Source organism: Panthera leo, chromosome A1, assembly GCF_018350215.1.
Source record: "Panthera leo isolate Ple1 chromosome A1, P.leo_Ple1_pat1.1, whole genome shotgun sequence".
Taxonomy (NCBI): domain Eukaryota; kingdom Metazoa; phylum Chordata; class Mammalia; order Carnivora; family Felidae; genus Panthera; species Panthera leo.
In genome coordinates, this window is record NC_056679.1 from 78,536,142 (window position 1) to 78,561,239 (window position 25,098).

General features: G+C 42.3%; 1 protein-coding gene across 3 annotated transcripts in view; it reads left to right on the top strand.

Moving 5' to 3' along the window:
* The window catches only part of MYO16 (myosin XVI), a 615,829-nt gene that overhangs the window by 469,262 nt on the left and 121,469 nt on the right, over window positions 1–25,098 (top strand). For all 3 annotated transcript variants that reach the window (XM_042930188.1, XM_042930181.1, XM_042930176.1), the window contains exons 25-27: window positions 4,912–5,087; window positions 7,511–7,591; window positions 7,832–8,037. In XM_042930188.1, coding sequence (XP_042786122.1) covers window positions 4,912–5,087; window positions 7,511–7,591; window positions 7,832–8,037 — 463 coding nt within the window. The remainder of the gene's footprint in view (window positions 1–4,911; window positions 5,088–7,510; window positions 7,592–7,831; window positions 8,038–25,098) is intronic.

The window sequence follows — 25,098 nt, forward strand, 5'->3', positions numbered from 1 at the left end:
TGGCTACAATTTAATTTGGAGTCTAGTAGAAACCATAATTTAACAAAGCTTTTAGCAGATAGAAATATAAAATACCTTTACCACTCTAGCGATATGAATATAAAAAAGCTCTTTTGTGACGACTAATGAAGACGAATACAGCTTCCAAAATTATTTAGGCCACAGCAGGGTGAATTCCATTACTTAAGATGACTCTGGAGCACACCTAAGGGTGGTATTTTATTCTTACGTACTTTCAGTTATAAAGAATTAAAGCCCACGGAGCAGAGGGAGTGTACAAATTTATATACACACACATACGTGCGTGGATGCATGTATCAGTGCAAATTTATAGGCCCCTCTACTCAGTGAATCTTAGCACTTTAGGCGCATGTATGTTTCTACACAACATGTAAGTTACTATGTGGCATTTACATGTGGTGCGTTTGTGTGAACCAGTATGTATCTTCTGCCTCCTCTAGCAATTCTTTTCTTATTAGCAGTTCTGCAGGGCTTCTCATTTTCCAAACAACCTGTTCAGTGGATCAAAATATATCATCTTTTGTGCTGTAAGTTGCTCTAAATGAACGGGGTGTCTGATAGCGATAGACCTTCATGAGATAGATAAGTGCCTCCGAGCTGGAAACAAGACATCCGTGTCACCGCTGGTTTGAGGCACATACTTACCTCCAATCAAGCAGAGCGGATGCACAATGTAGTTTTTCACAGGGAATTACTCTGCTTGTCTCTCAGACCTTTGCTTACCGAGCTCTCCTGAAACAGAGACGGGTGGGGAAGGCGTGAGATTGAAAGAGTATCATGTAGAAAGAAAGAATTGAAATAGTTGACCCTACTAATTATCATTGCAAATATATTCCTTCTAGTTTTTAATGATGTCAACTTCCATTTGGAGTCATATAAATAAATGACCTTTCAAGTCATATATTTTTTGAAGATCTAATCTATAGCATGTTTTTTGAAGTCGGTGCCGTGCCTTCTTTATTTTTGTATTTCAGGCAGTAGAATATATATTTTGAAAGAGAATGTGGCGGTTAGTGATATCAAATTATTTTTATTTTTTTTAACATTTATTTATTATTGAGAGACAGACCCTGAGGATGAGCAGGGAAGGGGCAGAGAGAGGGGGAGACAGAAGAATGAGAAGCAGGCTTCAGGCTCTGAGCGATCAGCACAGAGCCCCACAGGGGGCTCAGACTCACAAACTGTGAGATCATGACCTGAGCTGAATTCGGAGGCTCAACTGACTGAGCCACCCGGGCGCCCCTGGCGGTTAGTGATATTGTGATTATCTGCTTATCTTAACACCGTCCCTATATTTTAAAGTCATTCTTTTGTGTACACTTGCTAATAAGCTCCAAGAAAAAGGAAGTGAGTCTTGTTGTATTCCAAGTGCCTTCAGCTGCAGGTACGTCTGAACAAGAGGATGAAATTTACAGTGTCTTGTTATAGGTAAATGGGAGATGTTTTCTATAAAGGACAAGAGAATAAACACTTTAGGCTTTGCAAGCTGTAGGTCTCTGTTGCAACTACTCAACTCTGCTGTTATAATGAGGGAGCAGGTGTAGACAGCACAATTGGACAGGTCTGCGTTCCAGTAAAACTTTGTTTACAGAAACAGGCCACGAGCCAGATTTGACCTACAGGCCATGATTGCTCACCTATTCTATCATGTAAACAAAAGAGGCATGGTTATGATAGTATTTTATTAATCTGTAAAATGTTTTGATGTCGTAAGTAATTGTTAAAAGCAAGTGTAATTTATAGATTCTGTTTTTTTTAATTTTTTTTTATTTTCGAGTACCTTGCAAGGTACTTTGTAGTATCTAATTCAGTCTTCATATTATCAAAAAGCTCACACATGGGGAAGGTGGTAGGGTCTGTTGTGGGATCTGAACAAACATACCTTTGTTTGTGTGATACCTGGTCAACAGCTATTGTGTCTTTTACCTCTGAGCGTCTCCACAAACCTGCTCATAAACGGCACACCAAAGTTAGCTTATCCCGATTTGCTGGCAGGAAGACACTCGATGTGATAATGTCTGTAGACCCCTGCAGGGGATGCTTCCCAGTCCAACGTAAACTGGTGATGTTGAAACGATTTCAAGTCTAAAATTACAAAATTAGTACCAAGAACACCCAAATGCCCTTCCCCAGATTTACTTTCCTCTCTTCATTTCTCTTCCTCTATCTTCTCCCATCTTCCCACCCTGTCTTCTACTCCCCCGTCCCTTCCCTCTGTGTGCCTGTGCATGTGTGTGTGCGTGTGTGTGTACATGTATTTTCTGAACCATTTGAGAGTAAGCCACAGGCATCTTTCTGCCGACACACCTTGGTATGCATCCTGAGATCAAGGACAGTATGTTACAAAACATCGGTACTATCAGAGTTCTGAACCTTGACACGATCCTAATGTCTAACCCCCAGTTCCTATCTCTGTGTCGCTTACCCCTGCCATGTCTTTCACAATGATTTCCCCCCAGTTCAAGGCCAGTCACTGCACTGAGTGCCATTTCCCTCCTGTCTTCTTTCATCGGGGACATTTTCTCTGCTTTTCTTCTTCTTTCGTGACTAACATTTAAAACCTAAAGGCCAGTTATTTTGAAGGCTGTCCCTCAATCTGGATTTATTTGCAGTTTCCTCACGTGGGTGTCAGCCCGTCCCTGCTCGGTGGGAACCCCACAGAGGTGCTGGAGGGTCCTCAGCCCCTCCTGTTCGGAGAACACAGTGACAGTCTGAGACCCTACTGGTGGCACGGCCTTGTTAAGGGGGCATCCTTCCGGCTTCCGTAATTGAAAGCTGCTGTTTTACTCTGTAGTTGATAAGTAGCTTGTGAGGGAGGTGAGGCAAGGAAATATTGTCAGACCATCATCCGCTGGCTGGGGTGCAAGAATGATTCTTGCCTAAATCAATGATGCCTCTTATGGTCGCGCTATTGTGATTTTCTGCTCCCCCCACCAATTTTCCCATCAATAGTAACATTCAACTGTACGATCTCCCCTTGGTCATTCATTGATGAATTAGACTGCTATCAGTATGGACTCATGGATTCTTTTTCATTCAGTGAATCACAGTCTATGACTATCTTTATTTTGATGCTAAAATTGCTCAAGACGTGGCCAGTGAGAATCCCCTCAAGCCAGCCCCTACGTTCTTTTTCAGGTTCTCATGATCTTTATTAGCACTGTCTTATAGTCCTGCCTTCCAAAATGTTCTGGGATCATCTTCTACGCCTCAGAATCAGCTGTGTGCCTGACACGCTTAGGTTTATCATAGAGAAGAATGGTATTAAGGAACACTGAAGGCTGGGGGCTTGTGAGCTCATTGCTACTGGATTGTCCTTGCTTTTAGGCCCCTTCTGAACTAGACAATTAAAGATATACAGGTAACAGACAGAGATGCAGCCCTATATTAAAAATCATGAATTTTGGGGTGCCTGGGTGACTCAGTTGGTTGAACGTCCAACTTTGGCTCAGGTCATGATCTCACGGCTGGTGAGTTCGAGCCCCGCATCGGGCCCTGTGCTGACAGCTCAGAGCCTGGAGCCTGCTTCGGATTCTGTGTCTCCCTCTCTCTCTCCCCCTAACGCACTCACATTCTGTCTCTGTCTCTCTCAAAAATAAATAAACATTTTTAAAAATTTTTTTAACAATCATGAATTTATCCTGAGAGCTCTAATTTTCATCCAGTACCACAGAGCCCCTTTTTGCTTCCTGCATTCCATAATTGTTTCTCCCTCCTCTCTGACACTTCTCCCTGGTTCCCTGTTTGTTTATTAATGTGGTGACTTTCCTTTGTACGAATTGCCACTAAGTATGTTAGCCTGAGCAAGCAGAATAATCTGGATGTGGAAAAGTTAGGAACACTGCTTTGCCACTGACCACTGCTCACTAGCTGATAGGTAAGCAGGATGCCAAATGATATGCACATTATTTCACACTTTAATCCTGTATAATCCTCAAGGTGGGTATGTGATAGTCACTTTGTAGAAAAGGAAACTAAAGCGTGAGGATTATCTACATACAGACATAGGGGACATGAGAAACGTGCCTTCTAGATTTCCAATCGCCGCATACAGTTTTCACTGTGCTATTCCAATTTGTAGCCAAAATGTATTAGAATTTGTATAACGTAACATCTGAAATATATCAGCTTTTTACATGTGTAGCTTAACTGGATCAGAAAAAAGAGGGCATTTCTTTCCCCTGACACCTGATACAACCAAATGAGACAGGGTCTCCCACAGGTGTTTAAATACCACCCGGAGACGGGTTACATCCGAGGAAGTGTGTTTCTGGGGATGGGGAGCGGCTGGCCGAAGCCACAGGTCTTCAGGACTTGGCCAAGGGCACCGAAGGCCTGGAGACCCTAGAAGGTGAGGTGTGGCTCCCACGGCTACGAGAGCAGCGAGTGTTGCTCAGTTAGAGAACCAAGGGCCAGGTGCTCAAGTACAGGACAGGAGACCCGGGATTAAGACTCCTGGCCAAGGGCAAGAGGAAGATCAGAATTCATCAAGTGTTACGATGAACGGTGGGGAAAACAAAATAGGGGCAAAGGGGAAGACAGACCCCCTCAGTGACATCTTGCACTTGGAAAGTTGTAGTGGCAGCAGCACTGGGGTGTTTACTGCTCATGTAAATGCTGATTTGGGGGCCCCTGGGGGGCTCAGTCGGTTGGGCGTCCGGCTTCGGCTCAGGTCATGATCTCACGGCCCGTGAGTTCGAGCCCCGCGTGGGGCTCTGTGCTGACAGCTCAGAGCCTGGAGCCTGCTTTGGATTCTGTGTCTCCCTCTCTCTGCGCCCCTCCCCCACTCACGCTCTGTCTCTCTCTGTCTCAAAAACAAACGTTAACAAATTTTTTTAAAAAAATACTGATTTTAATGCCACTCATGATATGCTTTTATTTATTTCCTAGCCAGTGAAAATGTCGTGATCAATCACTTGTTCCAGTCGAAACTGTCACAGACAGGATCCCTCGTATCTTCCTATCCTTCTTTTAAGTTCAGAGGACATAAATGTGCCCTGCTCAGTAAGAAGATGACGGCTTCTTCAGTTATTGGAGAAAACAGGAATTATCTAGAACTTAGTAAGGTAGGAGTTTCTATGATTCTTGTTTGGTTGTTTTGAAGTTTGCTCAGTATGTTTATTTCTTCTTTTTTTTAATGCAGTCTTGAAAACTGATGGAAATAAATCATTTGATTTTTAAAATGAAAGACAGGTTGCCTGCCTGACATAGAACCAGCAGACAGAGGAAACATGATGGGAGAGTCCAGCAGAGGGAAAGTTCGATAGCAAGTAGAGCGTTAGTAATTGTATTGGTTGTCTCTGCAACATCCTGTTTATGCCTCGTCTCTGTGACTGTCCCTCTGACGAATGGGGAGTGACTGTAGCAACGTTAGCCTTCCGGGGAAGAAACTTAGCTACCTTATTCTGTTGACATTAATCACTGCTGAGGCTTCAGGTCTCCAAACAGTACATTGTGGTTTCTCTTACAGACCTTGTGTATTTCTCAGGTGCTGGAATATTTGTAGACTTTGTAGATTTCAAACGTACTTTCTTATCATCCTCACTTCCAGTGTGGACTTGCCCTCCACACGTGCAGTTACACTCACAACATAGAGGTTCTGTTTGTACCATGGCAGTAAAAATTCAGCAGGGGTGTTTCAAATGGATAGGAAACAGGTAGGAAATGTGGCAACTTTAAGGACTCAGTGCCTGACGGTAGCCTGGTTTGTTTTGCTTGTCTCCATCAAAACTGCAGAGAGGGGAAATCTGTTTGGGAAGCTGTCCAGGACAATCGGTTTTAGAAATTCGGTTGTTGTAGATTGTTAGAATACACTTAACTTACCAATTAAAATGAAAGCATAATTAGAATCAGCTCTATTTTAGAAGATTGGCAAGATGTGTATAACATATTAGAAATAAGTGTGTGTGTGTGTGTGTGTGTGTGTGTGTGCGTGTTTAGCCAATGGACCCTACAATTAGAGATCCTCTGATATAGTCATTTCTGCCCTGTGTGATCACAGGAATTCAATCTCACTGCATACAAAATAGCATTTTTTACATAAAAAAGACAAAGGGTTACTCTTTGTAAGGAAGATCTCTACTCCTGAGGGTTTCACTGAACCTTCTGGCCCTTCCTTCCTCAATCATGCTGGAAATCGAGAGCAAGAAATCACCACCCACCTCTACACTGTAATTTTTAACCTTAATTATTAAACATTACCAGGCATAGATGCCATTAGTCTTTTCCCTAAAGGACTGCAAAACGAAGATAATTCACAGTGGTTCCTCCACCCAGAAAGGGAAATTGAGCGTTCAGTTTCAAGGGATGGAGATTTATTTATTACGATTCTTCCTTAAGTGTTCCATTCCTCACTTCCCTTCATCCTGGCTGCATCTCTGCACGGCCAGCCCTGTGACTGGCAGCGTAGGGCTCTACCACTGTTTAACTGAGCATCACACTTGGCTTTGTGTTTGGAGAAAACCAGTTGATTTTGGACCAATTGCTTCCTTTTACATTCCCTTGTCAGTTACAATGGGTCATTCCATCCTGACAGTTCATGTCAACGGGAGGAAATCAGCTGCTGTCATGGTAGCAATAGCACCACATTGACAAGAGTCTTTTATCAGGCTCTCTTCTCCTACCAAGACCTCTTTATTGTAACATAAATGATTTGGGATGTATAGATACGTTGGTCTGAGTCTGCGTGATTTTGTGAAATGCAAATGGTACATTAGTGGCTGCGGTTCCTTTTAACCCCTGGTGGAGTTTAATTAATTACCTTCTGCCCTTTATTTCTTTACCCACTGGCTCCATTTCCACTGACTTCTTTTATCTCCATTATCATTTAATCTTTGCTACATATGATTTTTTTTCTTTTAAGAGCCATATATAATTACTCATCCAGGAAAACACAAATTGTTGCCATTTTTCAGACAGATAATTTACTAACTCCTTTTAGTAGTTAAAAAAAAAAGAGGAGGAATGGGAAGAAATTGATTGTGGTTAAACTTAAGGGAATAAACCAGCGCTTGTTAGAACATCAAACCTTTATAGCATAAAATAGTATCCTTTGGCTTGGTGGTAAGCCTGCTGCTTCGTGATGAACACGCATAGTGATGATACACCCAGGGCTCCCAGGTGCGCGGACTGTGCTACCCAGCAAGGCAGGGTCGATGTTTACTCTCAAAATTAAAATAGATACAGGACGACAACTTCTGTGTACTTGAAAGGCTGGCAGGAATGGTGTTCTTTTACGTGCAGTTTCAATTTCCCCAATTCACAGTACCGTCGCAGAAAACTCATTTGGTACTGATTTTTACAGTCTGAGTGAATTTACGTGGATGGGAGGGTAAATTTTTTCTTGTAAATGCAATTTAGTTAAATACTACTAAGATCGCTCCCTATGTTATACACCTGAAACTAATGTCAACTACAATTAAAAATCAGTCAATACATACTTACGTAAATAAATCCGCTCACCCTTTCTTTCTTTTTATTTTCATTACAGTTATTAAAAAAGAAAGGAACTTCTTCGTTTCTTCAAAGACTAGAATGGGGAGGTCCAGTCACGATTGCATCACAACTCAGGGTTAGTGGACTTTTCGGTTTTCCAAAATTTAGATTTAGATCTTGTCAACTGTAGAGGGTTTCTGCATCATTCCCTCCCCCCATTTTTGACCGCTTGGAAACCAGTAAGCACTCACACACGGACACACACACCACGGAGAATTCAGACTAAGTAAAAGAGTTGTGGGTTGAAGATAAACTCTTTATATTTTCAGGCAGTGTCTTCTTTGGAGAATCAGTTGTGTTTTGCTTCTCTCCTTAGAAATCTCTAGCAGATATTATCGGAAAACTTCAGAAGCGCACGCCCCACTTTGTTCATTGCATCAAGCCCAATAACTCAAGGCTGCCAGATACCTTTGATAATTTTTATGTATCTGCTCAACTACAATATATCGGAGTCCTGGACATGGTGAAGATTATCCGATATGGATACCCTGTTCGCCTTTCCTTCTCGGATTTCCTGTCAAGGTAAATTCTGCTCTTGAGACATTGTATGTACTGCTTAGCCCTGCATTCTGACCAGACTGTCGCAAGGATCTTCTGTTTTGTTCTCTCTTTCGGGCATTGATTTTACTGTTTATACAATTGACTCTTTTTTTTTTTTTAGTTTTTTTTTCAACGTTTTTTATTTATTTTTGGGACAGAGAGAGACAGAGCATGAACGGGGGAGGGGCAGAGAGAGAGGGAGACGCAGAATCGGAAACAGGCTCCAGGCTCCGAGCCATCAGCCCAGAGCCTGACGTGGGGCTCGAACTCACGGACTGCGAGATCGTGACCTGGCTGAAGTCGGACGCTTAACCGACTGCGCCACCCAGGCGCCCCTGACTCTTTTTTTTTTTTTTTTTTTTTTTATTTATTTTTGAGAGACAGAGAGAGATAGAGTATGAGCAGAGGAGGGGCAGAAAGAGAGGGAGACACAGAATCTGACGCAGGCTCCAGGCTCTGATCTGTCAGCAAAGAGCCCGATGCGGGGCTTGAACTCACGGACCGTGAGATCGTGACCTGAGCCGAAGTCAGACGCTTAACTGACTGAGCCACCCAGGCGCCCTGATATAAGTTGACTCTTTGAACAGTGGGGGATTGGGTTAGGAACGCCTCTACCCAAGCACTTGGAACCCCACATGTAACTTTTGATTCCTCCACAACCTACCTACTAACAGCCTACTGTTGACCAGAAGCCTTACTGATAACAGAAACAGTGGATTAACACGTATTTTGTTAGTTATGTGCATTATATAATATATTCTTACAATAAGGTAAGGTAGCAAAAAGAAAATGTTATTGAGAAAAACCATAAGGAAGGGAAAACACATTTACATTTCTGTACCGTATTTATCTAAAACAATCTGCATGTAAGTGGACCCACACAGGTCAAACCTGTCTTGTTCAAGGTTTAAGTATATTCTTCCAGCTTGAGTAAACAAAAGTTACTAAACTTTGATACCTTGGAAACCATTTTCATGGTTTCCACAAACCACAAACCTTAAATTAGGGGATTTCCTTGCCGTTAAAGATTTCTAAAATTGGTGTGTATAATGTTTACCTAACAATTTTTACTTAAAAGAACATATATGTGTGATTATTTTCTCCTCTATGTCTATGAACAAAATATTTTTTAGATCAGGGGTTGGCCGACTACACTCATGGGACAAATCTAGCCCACCACCTATTTTTGTAAATATAGTTTTATTGGAACACAGCCACTGGTGAAATAAGGACTATGCTTGTTTTTTAGGCAGTTAAAAAATAATAGAGGGAAAGAAAGAAAGAAAGAAAGAAAGAAAGGAAGAAAAAGAAAGAAAGAAAGAAAGAAAAGGAAAGAGAAGAAAAGAAAGGGAGAGAGAGAGAAAGAAATAAAGACAGGAAGGAAGGAAGGAAGGAAGGAAGGAAGGAAGGAAGGAAGGGAAATTGGTAATCCTGTATAAAAAAGGTGAAATTTTTAAATGACATTGGCATAAAATATTATCAATATTACAAGAATAAAATCTAGCATTTATGTTTTAAACCAACCAATTAACTAGTATGGAAAATCCATTTGACAAAACATTCATTTAAGAAAAGCGATGTAACACTTTGTTGTCTAGAATTTCCACTTGAGCCACCAGCGTGAGGAGGCTGCTGACTAAAATAAGCGGCTATCTGAATTGCCCTACCCCCCAGAGGAGGGTGGTGACCATGGCTGTGTGTGTGTGTGAATGTGTGTGTGCATGAGTCTGTGCATGCGTGTGCGCGTGAGTGTGTGTGTAGACTATAGCATATAATAGAATGATTGGAAAATGGTTTTTACCTTTGTTCTTTGTATTCTCCCAAGTCTAGTTTGACATATAGACTCAACCAGGAATTGAGTTTATCTCTATGAAAAGAGCATAAAAGCAAAGGAGATGAATATCTTTTAAAATTAAGTACAGGGGCACATGGGTGGCTTAGTTGGTTGGGCATCTGACTTTGGCTCAGGTCACGATCTCACAGTCTGTGAGTTTGAGCCCCGCGTCAGGCTCTATGCTGACAGCTCACAGCCAGGAATCTGCTTCAAATTCTGTGCCTCCCTGTCTCTCTGCTCGTCCCCTGCTCATGCTCTGTCTCTCTTTCTCAAAAATAAATAAAAACATTAAAAAAATTAAAATAAAGTACAGCATTTCACATGTCCCAGGGCTTCTAGGTAGGGACCATCTCATATTCAGTAACAGTTCCTGTGCATTACAAGTATCTAATCAGTGTTTTCAGAATGAAACTGGCATTGGGGCCCTGATCTGATAGGATTGGTGTCCTTATAAGAAGAGTCATCAGAGAGGATACTCTTGGTGGACACAGTAAGAAGGCGGCTTTCTGCAAGCCAAGAGGAGACCTCAGTAGAAACTAAGTTGGCTGATACCTTGATCTTGGACTTCCCAGACTCTAGAACTATGAGAAAATAAACTTTGTTTTTTTTTTTTTTTGGTTAGCTGCCCAGTCTGGTATTTTGTGATGGCAGTCGAGGCTGGCTAGGATATCTGTGTTTGTAGAGTGTCCCTACGGTGTCTATATGTAGCAAACCTGGACAAGTTATATTGGGAAGTTTTGGGTGCTTGTTCTTCTTATAAAATACTCTTGTGTTAATGGAAGGAAATACAGTTTATGTGCACATAACCTGTGGTTTCAAAAACTCATCCTTTCTACCTTTTTGTACATTTACTCAGCAGCATTTAGTGGATATTCAAGATCCACTCAGGCTTTCTTTCCTTCAGAAAATGCTTCATAAAATCTCAGATTGGTTTGTGTCTCTTACTCTAAGCTTCAGGAAGGGCTCGTGTAATACACTTATTATATGCACCCTGGAAATAGCCCCTCATGTAACCAACGTCAACCACTAGACCAGAGGCCAGCAAACTACAGCTCCTAGGCCAGATCGTGTCCCCTACTTTCATATGGCCTGACAGCTAAAAGTGTCCTTTACATTTTAAATGGTTCCATGCATAGCCACGTACTATCCTCAATCTTGTCTCTTGGCAAACAACAGCCTAAAACATTTACTCTCTGACCCTTTACAGAAAATACTTAAGTAGTGAGCCCTCCCCGGGCCATAGGCTCCTTGGATGGGGCACCAGTGTCACTGCGTGCCTGGGCTCTAACAGAATGCCAGTCACCCTCTGTGAAACTGAACGGGAAAGATCTCGTGTGCTTTTCTGTCTCAGTGACTTTCCCTGATGTTGGTCTGGTTCTCTGGTTTGTGAGACTGTTCAGATGGCATTACAAAGGGCTCGCTCTCATGAGCATATAACCCCACGTCCATGGCTTGCAACAGCAAAGGTTTATCTCTCGCTTGCCCTCTTCTGACTGTGATTTAGACGTAGCACACCTGAGCTCCGACCAGCTCTGACCGGGGGCTCCTTTTCATGATGGGCCCAGGAAGAGCTGAGACATAGGACGTGCCCTTTCTGTGTCAGAGGAGGAAGAGAAAAGGTCTAAGTGGCTGTTACAGCTTCTGTCCAGCTGTGGTTTTTGTCACTACCTTATATTCCTTGCTTTCAGGCAGTCCCTTGGCCAAAGCCAAGGTGGAGCAAGGAATACGGTGGAGAATTGTTCTGCTCATAGGAGGTACTATACAACACACAACAAAGAGTGGGAATGTGTCTACTTTTTTTTTTATTAAAAAAAATTTTTTTAACACTTATTTATTTTTGAGAGACAACGTGAGCAGGGGAGGGGCAGAGAGAGAGGGGGAGACACAGATTCTGAAGCAGGCTCCAGACTCTGGAGCCTGACGTGGGGCTCGAACTCACAAGCCGTGCGATCATGACCTGGGCCGAAGTCAGACGCTTAACCGACTGAGCCACCCAGGCGCCCCGAATGTGTGCACTTCCTGCTCGGTTTATCTGTTGTGGTGTATCAGACCACTCCAAAGCTTCGTGGAATAGAACGACAATTCATTATTTCTCCTGGTTCTGTGAGTTAACTGGGCTCAGTTGGGCAGTTCTTGCTAGGGGTCTTTCTAGAAGCTACTGCCAGGTAGAAGATGATCATGTTAGCCAGGCTGACAGCTTCTTCGCTCACATGTCTAGGGCCTCGCTGCTTCTCCAGCAGAACCATTCAGACCTCTTAGTCAACAGCTCACACTTCCTGGGGCAAGAAAGGAAGCTTGAAGTTGTCCTAGCAGCGGGGCCTGGAACTAAGGGCACATCCCAGCCCTTGCATTTTTTTGGTCAAACAGTTGCCAACCAACCCAGATCTTTCCCCCTAGGAGAAGCCATTGATAGTAGCCAGTGCCAGAACGACGCCCATATACTCTTAAAGGGAGAACGTGCAAGGATCCGGCTCCAGCTCAGGTCATGATCCCACCTGTCTGTGGGTTCAGACCCCGCGTCGAGGTCTGTGCTGACAGCTCAGAGCCTGGAGCCTCCTTCAGATACTGTGTCTCCCTCTCCATCTCTCCCTCCCCAGCTCATGCGCCCCCCCCCCAGAAATAAACATTTAAAAATTAATTAAAAAGCTAAAAAAAAGAATCTTTCATAGCTATGCCTGTGCGTATAAACTTCTATTATCTCCTCTCTCCCCAGTAAGTATATGTGAGTTCAGTACGTTGAATAATATAATACCATCATTTTTATTTTCCAAATTCTAGAATCAAGGGAAGAATAGTATGAGGCAATGCTGAGGAAATTGTTTTGAGGAGTCCTTAGAGCAATGGTACCTTGTACCTTCTCAGGTGCCCTGCCATCATTCTCCAGAGCTTTCTTTAATGCCCTGTGTGCTTGGGACATTGCAACTAATCCCGCTGTCCAGCAGAAATCCAGGCGCGTGCCAGACTTTAGTGGCATGAATCTCTGCCCTCCTCGGAGCACTAGCCTCTATGTTTTCATCTTCTTCCAGATACAGGAGGGAAATGTGTTGGAATCTAGCTCTGGTTGTGGGGTGGCAAGCTTGAGGGCTGTAGCCCCTCATTCATCTGTGGACTCGTTTGTGGTCAGCAGGGGACAGTGGGACGGCATCACTCCAGGGTTGGCCGTTTGAAGAGGTGACTTTATTTGGAAAAGACTCAGAAGGACTTGTCGGCCAGAAGCACGCCCTCAGATCTGTGCTCTGACACTGGGGCTGGATGAGATCCCTCTTAGAAATAGTCTGAATCATCTACTTGTTTAAATGACCCCGTCGTTGCCCAACAGTCAGGCTGTGAAGGAACACGGCCGTGATACGAAATCGGGCGCAGGGAGAGGGATGAAGCGAGCCACACTTCAGTTTCTTGGATTAAATTCACGGGTGGCGGCTGCCCAGTGAACAGTCACAAGAACTGTGGGTCTGAGTCGGGAATCTTAAAAGTTCCCCTCTTTCCGCCAAGTGCTGCCAGTTACTGTCGATGGTCTTTAATAGAAACGTGAGCTATTCAATGTTCCCAAAGCTTTAACTGGAAAAAGACATCTTTTCTTCAGGCTTAATTTTGCCAAGGCTTACTGTGTTCTTTCTGCTAAAGCCGATCCACAGGGTTGGCTTTGTGGAGTTTGGGAGGAGGGGATGTGTTGTTCTTCAATGAAATGTGAATCAGGAAAGGGAAGCGGAAGTCACAGGTTCTAGAAGCCATTTCAGTTTATATTCTTGCGGGGAGTCTGTTGTGCTCCTCAGTGGATTATGAATCGTAACGTCTCCCGTAATCTACTCTGGGCACCTGAAGACTTTTTCTATAAGGAACCAAATGGTAACTGTCGTAGGCATGCGGGCCACACGGTCACTGCTGTGATAGCTCAGCCCTGCATGTGGCCCCACACAGCCCCAGACTGCGTGGGCACAAATGGGTGAGGGGGGCTGTTCCAGACAACTGTGCTGGCAGGAAATGGGGTGAGTGGCTTGTGCCCAAAGGCAGCTGACCCTTTATCTAGTCCCATGCACCCCCTTCCGGTGGAGCTGGGGGAAAGTTTCCATAGAAAGGGAGCAGGTAGGGAGAGGTGACTGATGTTTGCTTTGCTGCTTCTGTAACCTGGCTCAGATCTGTAATTCTGCTCTCGTGCATCACGTGTTCTCCCAGGACAGCATTCATTCACCCATTCATTCATTTTTATCTCTTCCTTATATAACCTCCCATTTTTGTGTTATTGGAGCATTTTACTGTATCGATGTCATCAGGATGGGAAGTCACTGTCACCAGTGGCAGCATGGGCATCCTCCCCGTGTGTGACTGGTGCCCAATGGGTCAAGCTCCAGATCTACACTTTGCACTCATTATTCTGCTCCTCATAATAACCTTTTGAGACAACTCCTCTCATCACACAGATATTAGTCATTATGCCATTGCTAATTTCCGGCTTTGATGTAAATGTGCCTGGAGGGCGTTTATCAGCCCTGAGTAGGCACGGGCCATCACCAAGCACATCCTCACCACACCCCTATGACTCGCACTGGTGGTCGCATCCTGATTGTAGCCCAGAAAATTCAGGTCCCAAGAGTTAGGGGCCGGCTCGCACCTCTCATCCCTGACACTGTTTTTAGCCTCTCCCCGGTACCGGTCTTGTACTGACATTGGCCGTGTTCCCATCCACGTCTTCCACTACCGCGTGCTGTGCATCCTCTTCGTGCTTCATTGTCATCAGCAGTCACAGGCAGAAGCACCTCTACCTCAGTAGGGAGAGTAAATCCCTGGAGATTTCTAAATTTCAGCCCTGCAGAGAGCCCTGCACTCTGGATTTTCTTTGCTCTGTTTCCTGAAAACTGATCCAGTTAATTTCACCGAGTTTCCCACCCTCCCCAGCGACCTTGTGTATCCATGCAATGGCAGCATGAGGCTGGTGGAGGCAGTATGGGAGCATCAGTCAGGGCCTCTGGAAAAGGAGCTCCGAGACAGTAGGAAAGCTCCTTGGAAGCTCCGTTTCTCCTTGGAAACAGAGAACTGCACAGTTTCACTTAAAATAACAAAAGAGTGGGGCACCCGGGTGGCACAATCAGTTTAGCATCTGACTCTTGGTTTCTTCCCAGGTCATGATCCCAGGGTCGTGGGATCAAGCCCTGAGCGGGGGTCTGCACTGAGCATAGAGCCTGCTTGAGACTCTCTCTCACTCCCTCTGCCCCCCTCCCCTTCTCGTGTGCGCGCTCTCTCTCTCTCTCTCACAAATATAAATAAATAACAAATAAATAAGTAAGTAAATAAAATAGCAAGAAAGCAAAAACAGGAACATTTTACAACTTTCTAACAAGACCTTGGAAACAATACCCCCAACCGACCAGCCTAAAATAATCTACCAAACATTTCCACTTGAGGAAGCATCCAATAAGAAACTGATGGGATCAGAGTCATTATTGCTGCTTCGGGAAAATAGACACAAAGCTACATTCGGCATGCATTCAATGTTTTGACAATTCTGTTGCATCTCTAATACAATTTGGGGAGTGCAGTAAAAAATTCAGTCCCAGAATTCTGAATCTTGTTATTTATGACTTGATTTACCTGGGCTTCCCCAGTTCCCTCCACTGATATATCTTAATGTTTTTAGTTGTAAGTGATGTCAGGCAGAACATAATCACAAGGTGACGTTGCTTTCCAGGGCCAAACCAGTTTTAAATATTTACTTACAAGGTGCTTGTTACATTACTTAATAAACTATTTAATTCTGTTTATACAACAACAGTGGTTTTTAATGTGACCATTAGTATGTATAGTTTTCACTGATTATATCTGAGCGACCTCAACAATTCAGGAGTCTACAGAGAACCTCAGGGCATCATTGGGATCTTTGAGGGGACCCAATCAATAGCATCGTTTTCCTTATCCAATTTTTGACTGAGATGAGAAGAGAAAATGGTCAAAATATCACTTTTCGTAGACGGCGCTGGGTGAAAGAGACAGACGTGCCCACTAATAGGGCCAACCCAGGATTAGCAGCCTGACCCCTCAGTTAGAGACAGCGTGGGCCCAGTTGGACTCTCCCATGAGGGAGGCTGTTCAGGGAAGGCTGGCTGCTTGGAGAAACTGAGGAAAACCACCAACGGTCTTTGCGAGCAGTTTGCTCGTTAGCAGCTGAGGATGCTATGTGTTTTTCTCACCAAAATTGCCAGTCCGATTGGTCTGTCACTGCACCTCCCTCAGGAAGTGTGCAGGATTGGGTGGCCAGAGGATCATCCCACCTCGAACCGTAAGGAGACAGCAGAAAAGAAGAGGAAGCTTCCTCTGTGAATCTCTGTGGCATTTTGTGTGCTGGGACATTAGACTCCTCCAGTGAGCCTGTCACCAACCTGGGGTGTGGCTGTTCCCCTGAGGGGACATCCAGTCCTTCAACCCATCCTCTCTCCCATCATCATGAGCACCCCACTGGTTCTCTGGGTCCACTTCTGGGGTACCTGATAAGCAGTATAGATTTTGCACCCAAAGATTCTGAAGTGGGCCAAGAGTGCATTACTTTAATTGACTTCAAGGGCACTCTACATTCATGGCTGTAAGTGCGTTTTATTTTCTGTTGCAAACCCTGTCTAGACACGGTGTCCAACTGAGTCTCCCAGAGATGCTACAACTGGACTAGATGAAAATATCAAAATAAAACAAAAGAGTGACTCAGACAATAAAACCCCAGTAGCCTAGATATTCCCCAAATTTGACTCTACATTTTCTTCCATTATTAAGTTCCCAGGGAGAAATAAAAGTTCAAAGATTAATGCGTCCTGTAAATTGAAGTCCAGAGATACTCAATTCCAAAGGAATTGAAATCCCAAATCTGATTATCTTGCCTTGCTGAGTTAAATGCCCAGAATTTCATATGCATAAGTTGAATTTCTATTTCTCAACGATTCTTTCCATTTTCTTGCTTGGCTGAGACTAGCTAAAGAGATTCCAGATACCCTGGTTGAGCTGGGGACCCTTCAGCATAACCGTGCAAGCAGTCGGTCACTGCAGTGGTCTGTAGAGCTCCCATCACAGAACACCACAGGCTGGTGGCTTAAACGACAGATATTGATTTTCTCACAGTCCCAGAGACTGGAAATCCAAGATCAAGATGGCAGCGGGGGCGGGGGGGTGTCTGGTGAGGGCTCTCCCCTAAGATGGCAGACAGCTGCCTTCTTGCTGTGAACTCCCAATGCCTTTCCGGGAAGCGTGCACACAAACAGAACGAGACAGTGAGAATCAGGCACAGAGAAAAAGAAACAGGAAGAATGCTCTCTGGTGTCTTTACTTATAAGGACACAAATCCTATTGAATTAGGACTCCACCCTTATGACCTCGTCTAACCTTAATTCCTTCCTAAAGACTCTCTTGACAAATACAGTCATCAAATACTGGGTATCAGGGATTGAAAATGTGAATTTTGGAGGGCGGGGCAACACATTCAGTCCATAAGTAGTCATCCTTCTGGATATGAGTAATTCAACCTCAAATGTTGTGTTGACTCAGCACCATGACTCCTCTCACCTTCACATTGAGGGTCTGATGAGTAAATAGTGGACATGAGGTTATTTGAACGTCATCATACACACTAAATGTAGAAACCTAACCCTAGTCTATGGAGCAGGATACCACAGGCAGAATCATTCTAAAATCTAGTATTTGCTGTTGCCAATGACAAGGGTGACCGCATAGCCTCTTGATTAAACCTAGGCATGTTTTATAGTGAAATGGGGAACAATTAATAATTTTGACAGGAATACAGGTATAAACTGGGACTGCCCCCTGGCAAACCAGGACACTGCCCCCCTAACACCCCTGCACCCACCTTTTCATGAGTCTCGGCACATTGCCAGGATGCTTTAACCTCTGCCGTGCCCAGGAGATACAAGCTCTCTTAAGGAAAACCTTTTATTGTGTGCACGTAACAGGTGGCCAGCCACTAGGCGTTGAATAAACTAAGACATGAATGAATACTGTTTTAGTTTTCTGTATAGTTTTATACTTGAGCTCTGAATTTTGTGTCCAAGTTGTAGTATTCAATGGTATCCTATACAAGATTGATTAGTGGGCCGAAAGAGTTGTCAGTATCTAACCAGCTGAAAATGCGTGTTTTAATTATGCCAAGATATTTCCATTTTAGGGCAACCTTATAGACTTTAGTATGAGACAGTGATTCCGGCTTGCCTTGGCCACAGTATAATAATATTCTCTCTCACTTCCTCCAAAATACCATGAGCCATTCTCCAAAATTTCGAGTTATTTGATAACTATACAACAGTGACTGGATTTGTACTCCCATATTGATTTAAGAAATAGCTTCATTTGATTTTTTTTTTCCTGTTCTTTGAAATGCTTTAACTAAAGGCAATTTCTGCGATACCATACGGGTGGAGAATCAATTTATGCAGTAGGAATGTATTTAGGAATAAAAATACCAAATCACAGTAGACTCTACAGATGATCTATGTTTAGGGGAGACGCTATTTTTAACGAAGTAACTTACAGTTAGAGCTGACCCACTTTGTGGTCTTTCCACAATATACTCACTTGAATATACTATACCTATGTTATTGCAAGACCCAATTACTAAACTTGAAAACTTACTTTTGTGGCATTTCGGTAAGCAAATATTTATATTATATGAAATAAATATTTCTACCTTGAGCAGAATGTATTTAACTTTAGAATGAAAGCAATTTGTCTTATTGTTCGGAAACCCATAGTTTTAAGAAATTAATAGTTTTCAAAATATGGTGATGATAACATATTTTTAAACTTCAGTATTCTTACAAATCTCTCCATTTATGACACAAAGTCCCAACATATTTCTGTATAGTGCGTCGTCTACTCTCTCCATAACCGGAGAGATAGGATAAGTTATATTAGGAAGGAACTCATAATATATTCAAAACAATGAAATCTGCAGAAAAAGAAGCCCTACAGAATGACCTGAAAATTATCAATGCGCCTAGTGAGGGATTCAAGAGGAAAATACATTAATAGGAATAATTTGAAGTATCTCAGCAGACAGATGGTTAGAGATAAGGGGCGATGTGACTTTTTTCCCAATCTGATCATCATGACATCCATGAGAGATGTCCTACACATCATTTCAAGCTTGGCTTTTATAGAATTGTCAAGAAAAAACCTTTTAAAAGGAGTCATTACATGGTCTATTAAAAATTTGACTGGTCTCGTCCCAGTGAGAGAGAGGTGTATTTGGAACAAGTGTAGATTCAGAATAATCTGTTCTCTATGCCCGCTACTCCCCACAGTCAAGATCAACATTGACGCCATAATCATCTTTCCACACCAGAATTAAATAGTTCAGCACTGTGTCATTAGATACTTTTATGTGTTGACTTCTAGTTCTTTATTATGCTTTGGCCATTGTTCCAAATGAAGCGTAAACATTCTGATACAGGACATGCATCATCCCTAGCCCCAACCCAGTGCCCTTATTCATGGTGGTTGATTGCAGATCTGTGTCCCAGTCATGTGTCCTGCTTCACAGTTGCTCTAGCGTTACACTACAGATTGGTTCCTCTTAGTGAACCAATCTTAGTGAATACTCTTGTGATGCGTGTGCACTGAGAATGGTTAGTTTCTACAAGACATGCTACAGTGTACCTTAGAAATGCAGTGTTAAAGGCATTTTTCCTATTCTGGCTCTTTATTATTGGAATAGAAAGATTTGAAATAAAGAAGAGTTTTCTCTTCCCATTATACCATAATATATTCTCATGGTCTTATTTAGATACCACCTTAGTGACACATACCAGTCTCCTATTTTAGACCGTGTCCCCAACACCTAACATGGGGCCTGGTACAAGGCCTAATAATTACGTTGCTATTTTTGAAATAATTAACAAAATATTCAGGTTATCGCTGGGAATTTTCCAGGGAATGCTCTTAACTCCTTACGCCTCTCCTAATGTGTGTAGACCTGTTATTAAGAGCACACACGTGCACTCGGGCATTCACACACACACACCAAACATTTCTCAGACCAAATTCTTTTTTTTAAGGGGGTGGAGGAGCAAAGAGAGAAAGAGAGAGTCTCAAGCAGGCTCCACACCCAGTGAGGAGCTTGATGTGGGGCTTGATCACAAGACCCTAAAATCACGACCTGAGCTGAAATCAAGAGTCAGATGCTTAGCCAACTGAGCCATCCAGGCATCCCTAGAGCAAATTCTTTAAATCAGTGCCTCTCAACCATACTAGCTCAGTAAACTCAGTTTAAAAAAATTTTTTGGATGGCTGGGTTGAGGCCTGGGCAGTAGGGAGGATTGCCAGGTAAGACACAGGATACTTAGTTAAGTTAAAATTTCAGATAAACAACAAATGTTGAAAATTGACAAAAATGATGACGTCTTAGGGATGCCATGTTCCCAGGATCATAGTTTTAAACACTACTCTCTCTTCTCCCTCCCCTTACCTTCTCTCCATACTCTGACCTTCTTTCCTTTCATAGATAGCTATGGATCATCTCCTATATAGAGGAAACTTTTAGCTACACTAGCTAATTGAAGGCTTTTGCAATTCTTGTAGACTATGATATTCAAATCCATTATTTGTATAAGATAGGTTTCCATTTTCTATTTGTTTCACATTAATGATTGCTAAATATTGAGTAAGAGTGTTGAGTGAAAGAATGGGACATCTTTATATCACACTATGGAGTCTAAATTTGATGATCTCTACTCCACTTATTCAAAAATACTAAGAAAAAAATTATTTTCTTTAGTGTACATTTTAAACTGGGTCCTCTTCTTCTGAGAGAAGAGGTATCCACTTACACCAACAGAAAAATATAGAGATACATATTTTCCTAGACAGATATGTATTTCCATATACTTTTAGCACAACTGCAGTCATATACAGTAAATGTGGCCATTGAGGATGTGGATAGTCCATTAACTCTCGCTAACGGACTAAACCGTATTATGACCAAATTACTCTGTAAAACTTACAGGCACATGAAAAAATAACCTGTTTTTTTTTTCTACCTTTCAGCATATCCCATTGGGAATAATCCTTATCCATTAAATACACTTATAACATCAAAAATGCAACACATCAGATACCAGTGACTGACATCTAATGGTTTTGCTGTTGATCACACTGTCAGAACGTGTGTTATGTACGCTACTCCTCCAGCAGTTACGTGAGCTACCTTTTCATCAACATCTCAGACCACTCACTTCCTCTGAATCCATTTTCCTTGCTTTCTTCCACCCAGAGGAGATATTCTTCTGGCGTTTACTTACATGCAAACTGAACATCAAAAGGAGTGAGTACTTTGGTCCCTATTGTAAACATCCAGAACATATTTTTTTGTTACATTTCTCTGAGTTCTTTGCATGGATGTTCATTCATTTCTAAAATTTTTAACAGTTTTAATGAAATACAACTGACATGCAATCAAATACATCTGTTTTTTTTTTAATTTTTTTAACATTTATTTATTTTTGAGAGACAGAGTGTGAGCAGGGGAGGGGCAGAGAGAGAGGGAGACACAGAATCTGAAGCAGGCTCCAGGCTCTGAGGTGTCAGCACAGAGCCTGACGTGGGGCTCCAACCCACGAACAGCGAGATCATGACCTGAGCTGAAGTTGGATGCTTACCAGACTGAACCACCCAGGCGCCCCTGTTTTTTTGGTTTTTAAAAAATGACAGGTTTTGATATCAACCTACATCCTGGAAACCATTCCACAAACCTGACGTCCCACTAAAGATTACTCGTCGTCCTTGGTACTCTGGCCTTCCCACCCACCCCTGCTTCTCCAGCCCCAAACAAGCATTGCTTTTGTTTACTATCAATTAGTTTCATTTTCTGAGATATCATACAAACACAGTCATAAAGTATGTACTTTTTTTGCTCTAGCTTCTTTCACTCAGCACAGTAATGTTGATGTTCAGACATAGAGTTGCATGTATCCGTAGTTCACAGAGTGGTGTTGCTTTTGTATGTTATGCACCTGTTGACAGATAGTTAGGTCGTCCCCAGCATTTGGTGATGACAAGTGGAGCCAGTATGACATTTTGTGTACAAGTCTTTGTACGGTCATGTTTTCATTTTGGGGGTGGAGTCAAGGGTGAAAATATAAGAGTGGAATGGCTGAGACATATGGTTAGTATACATTTAACTTTTTAAGAAACTGCCAAACTGCCTTCCAAAGTGGGCATAGCATTTTGCATTCCTGCTGGTAGGGTACGGGAACTCAATTACTCACACAGTCTTTAGCACTTGGTTTTATCAGCCATTTCAGTTTTGGCGTTCTACTGGATATGTGCTGATATCTCATCGTGACTTTACTTTCTTTTCTTTTCTCTTTTCTTTTCTTTTCTTTTCTTTTCTTTTCTTCTTTCTTTCTTCTTTCTTTCTTTCTTTCTTTCTTTCTTTCTTGATAGAGAGAGAGAGAGAGAGAGAGAGAGAGAGAGAGAGCACACACACTCAGGGGAGATAGGGGCAGAGGGAGAGAGAGGGAGAATCCTAAGGCTTTACGCTCAGTGTAGAGCCAGATGCGGTATTTGATCCCACAACGCTAAGATCGTGACCTGAGTCGAAATCAGGAGTCAAACACTCAACTGACTGAGCCACCCAGGTGCCTCATTTTGCTTTTTTCTAGTGACTAATGATATTGAGCATCTTTCCATAGGCTTATTTACCATCCATAGGTCTTCTTTGCTGAAGTTCCTATTCAAATATCTTGCCTAACATTTCATTGGGCTTAATTGTTTTTTAGAGTTCTTTGTAGATTCTGAAGACACATATGAATTAAATATCTAATTGGCAAACATTTTTCCCAAGATTGTGTCCTATGTTGTGGAAAAGATTGTGTAGACTAGGCATTAATTTTTCTTTCCGTATTTGGTAGAATTTGCTTAGTGACGCCATTTAAGTGTGGAGATTTCTTATTTTGAGAGATTTTAAGTCTGAATTCAATTTCTTTAATATTCCAGGGCTATTTGGGGCACCTGGGTGGCTCAGTCTGTTAAGCATCCGACTTTGGCTCAGGTCATGATCTCATAGTTTGTGAGTTCAAGCCCCACGTCAGTCTCTGTGCTGACAGCTTAGAGCCTGGAATCTGCTTCAGATTCTGTGTCTCCCTTCTCTCTCTGCCCCTCTCCTGCTCACACTGTCTCTCTCTCTCTCTCTCTCTCTCTCTCTCTCTCTCTCTCTTTCTCTCTCTCTCTCTCTCTCTGTCCCTGACTCACACCCTCTCTCTCTCTCTCTCAAAAATAAACATTAAAAAAATTAAAATATTATTCTAGGGCTCTTCATGTTACCTATTTTATCTTGGTTGGATTTTAGTAATTTGTGGGTTTTGAGGGATAGTTCTATTTCATCCAAATTGACAAATTTATCTATATGGAGTTGTTTATATCATTCTCTTATATACTTTTAATATCTACAGTGTCCGTGACAACATTCTTTCCTTTGCTCCTGATACTGATAATTGTATGTTCTGGGTTGTTTTTTTTTTTTTTTTTTCTTTACGAGTCTAGGGTTTTATCAATTTTATTCATTTATTCAAGAAGCCAGTTTTTGATTCTGATTATCTCTATTGCTTTATGTTCAAGTAATTTCATTGATTTCTCTTCTTTTTTTGAGGTTCATTTATTTATTTTGACAGAGAGAGAGAGTGTGTGGAGGAGGGGCAAAGAAAGTGAGGGAAAGAATCCCAAGCAGGGATTGGGTCTCAAGATCATGAAATCATGACCTCAGCTGAAATCAAGAGTCAGACATTTAACTGACTCAGACATCCGGGCACCTTCCCGATTTCAGTTCTTATCTTTATTGTGTCTTTCCTTCTGCTTGCTTTAGGTTTAGTTAGATCTTCTTTTCCCATTTCTAAGGTGGAAGTTCTAGATTAGCAATATGAAACTTTTTTTTTCTTTTCTAATTATAAGCAATTCATATAAACTCACCTTTATCTAAACAGCACCTTCAAGCTGATTTTGAGTTTACCATTTTTCCCCAGTATCCCCTGGACTTAAATCCAGGCATCTCTAAACCCAGAAGTCAGCACTGGCACAAACAGAAACAGCTCCAGGAGAAGCCCTACTTCAGGCTCAAGAGACAGGATATAAAACTCATAAGGCTCCAAATGTGTGGAAATACAGTGTTTTTAATTTCCTCCCTTCTCTTGCGCCCCATCCTGAGTAGTCCCATGGCAGGGGCCTCTGATGAAGGGAGCCTTCTTCCCCAGTCAAAAGACTAGTGGTCCCAAGAAGCCAGGATGAACCCCTATTGATCCCCCCTCCCTGGCACCTGCAGCTCGGCCCCAGATGCAGACTCACTCACAGGAGCGCCCAGAGAAAAGGGGTAAAGAAAGCCCCAGACATCAGGCTAGAGGGCAGGAAACAGGATGTCCGGGCAACACAAAAGCCCTAGTGAGGCTGGGTAGGAGGAGGAGTTCTGGAAAGAGACACAATAAAATTTTATATGAACCCACGGCTCACCTCCAAGCTGTATGTACATGGATGCTATACAGATTTCACCTTCATTTTTTACAGTTTAATTTATTTTTATACACCATATTTTACAGTACTCTTAAGTTTACAGCAAAACTGATTAGAAAATAAAGAGAGTTTCTCCCCCACACACCTGCCCCCACACCGGGACAGCCTTCTCCATTATCAACAGCCCCCAGCAGAGTTTTGTTAAGTTTCTCTGAATTCTTGCGTGTGAATATAATTTATTGGCACATTTCTTGTCACAATCAATGAACCTGCATTGACACTTCATCGTCATTCATATTCCGTAGTTTACATGACAGTTCATTCTTAACATGGTACATTCTGACCTTCATTTCTGAAAGGTATTTATATGAGGTAAAGTATTTTAGGTTGACACGTTTTTCTTCTAGTATTTTGAAGATATTACTTCTCTGTGTTGTACTCTTTCCAAGAAGAAATTGGCTGTCATTCATAATTTTGCTGTTCTGTACAAGATTTGCCTTTTTTCTTTTTGTGTGCTTTTAGGATTTTCTCTTTTTTACTACTTTTGAGTAATTTGACTATGATGCATTGTGGTGCATGTTTCTTCATGTTTTCTTGTGCTTAGGGTTCATCAGGGTGCTTGGATCTATGAGTTTCCTGGATCTATAAGTTTCTTGGGTCTATGAGTTTACAGTTTTCATCAAATCTGGAAAATTTGTGTCCATAATTCCCTCAAGTATTTTTTC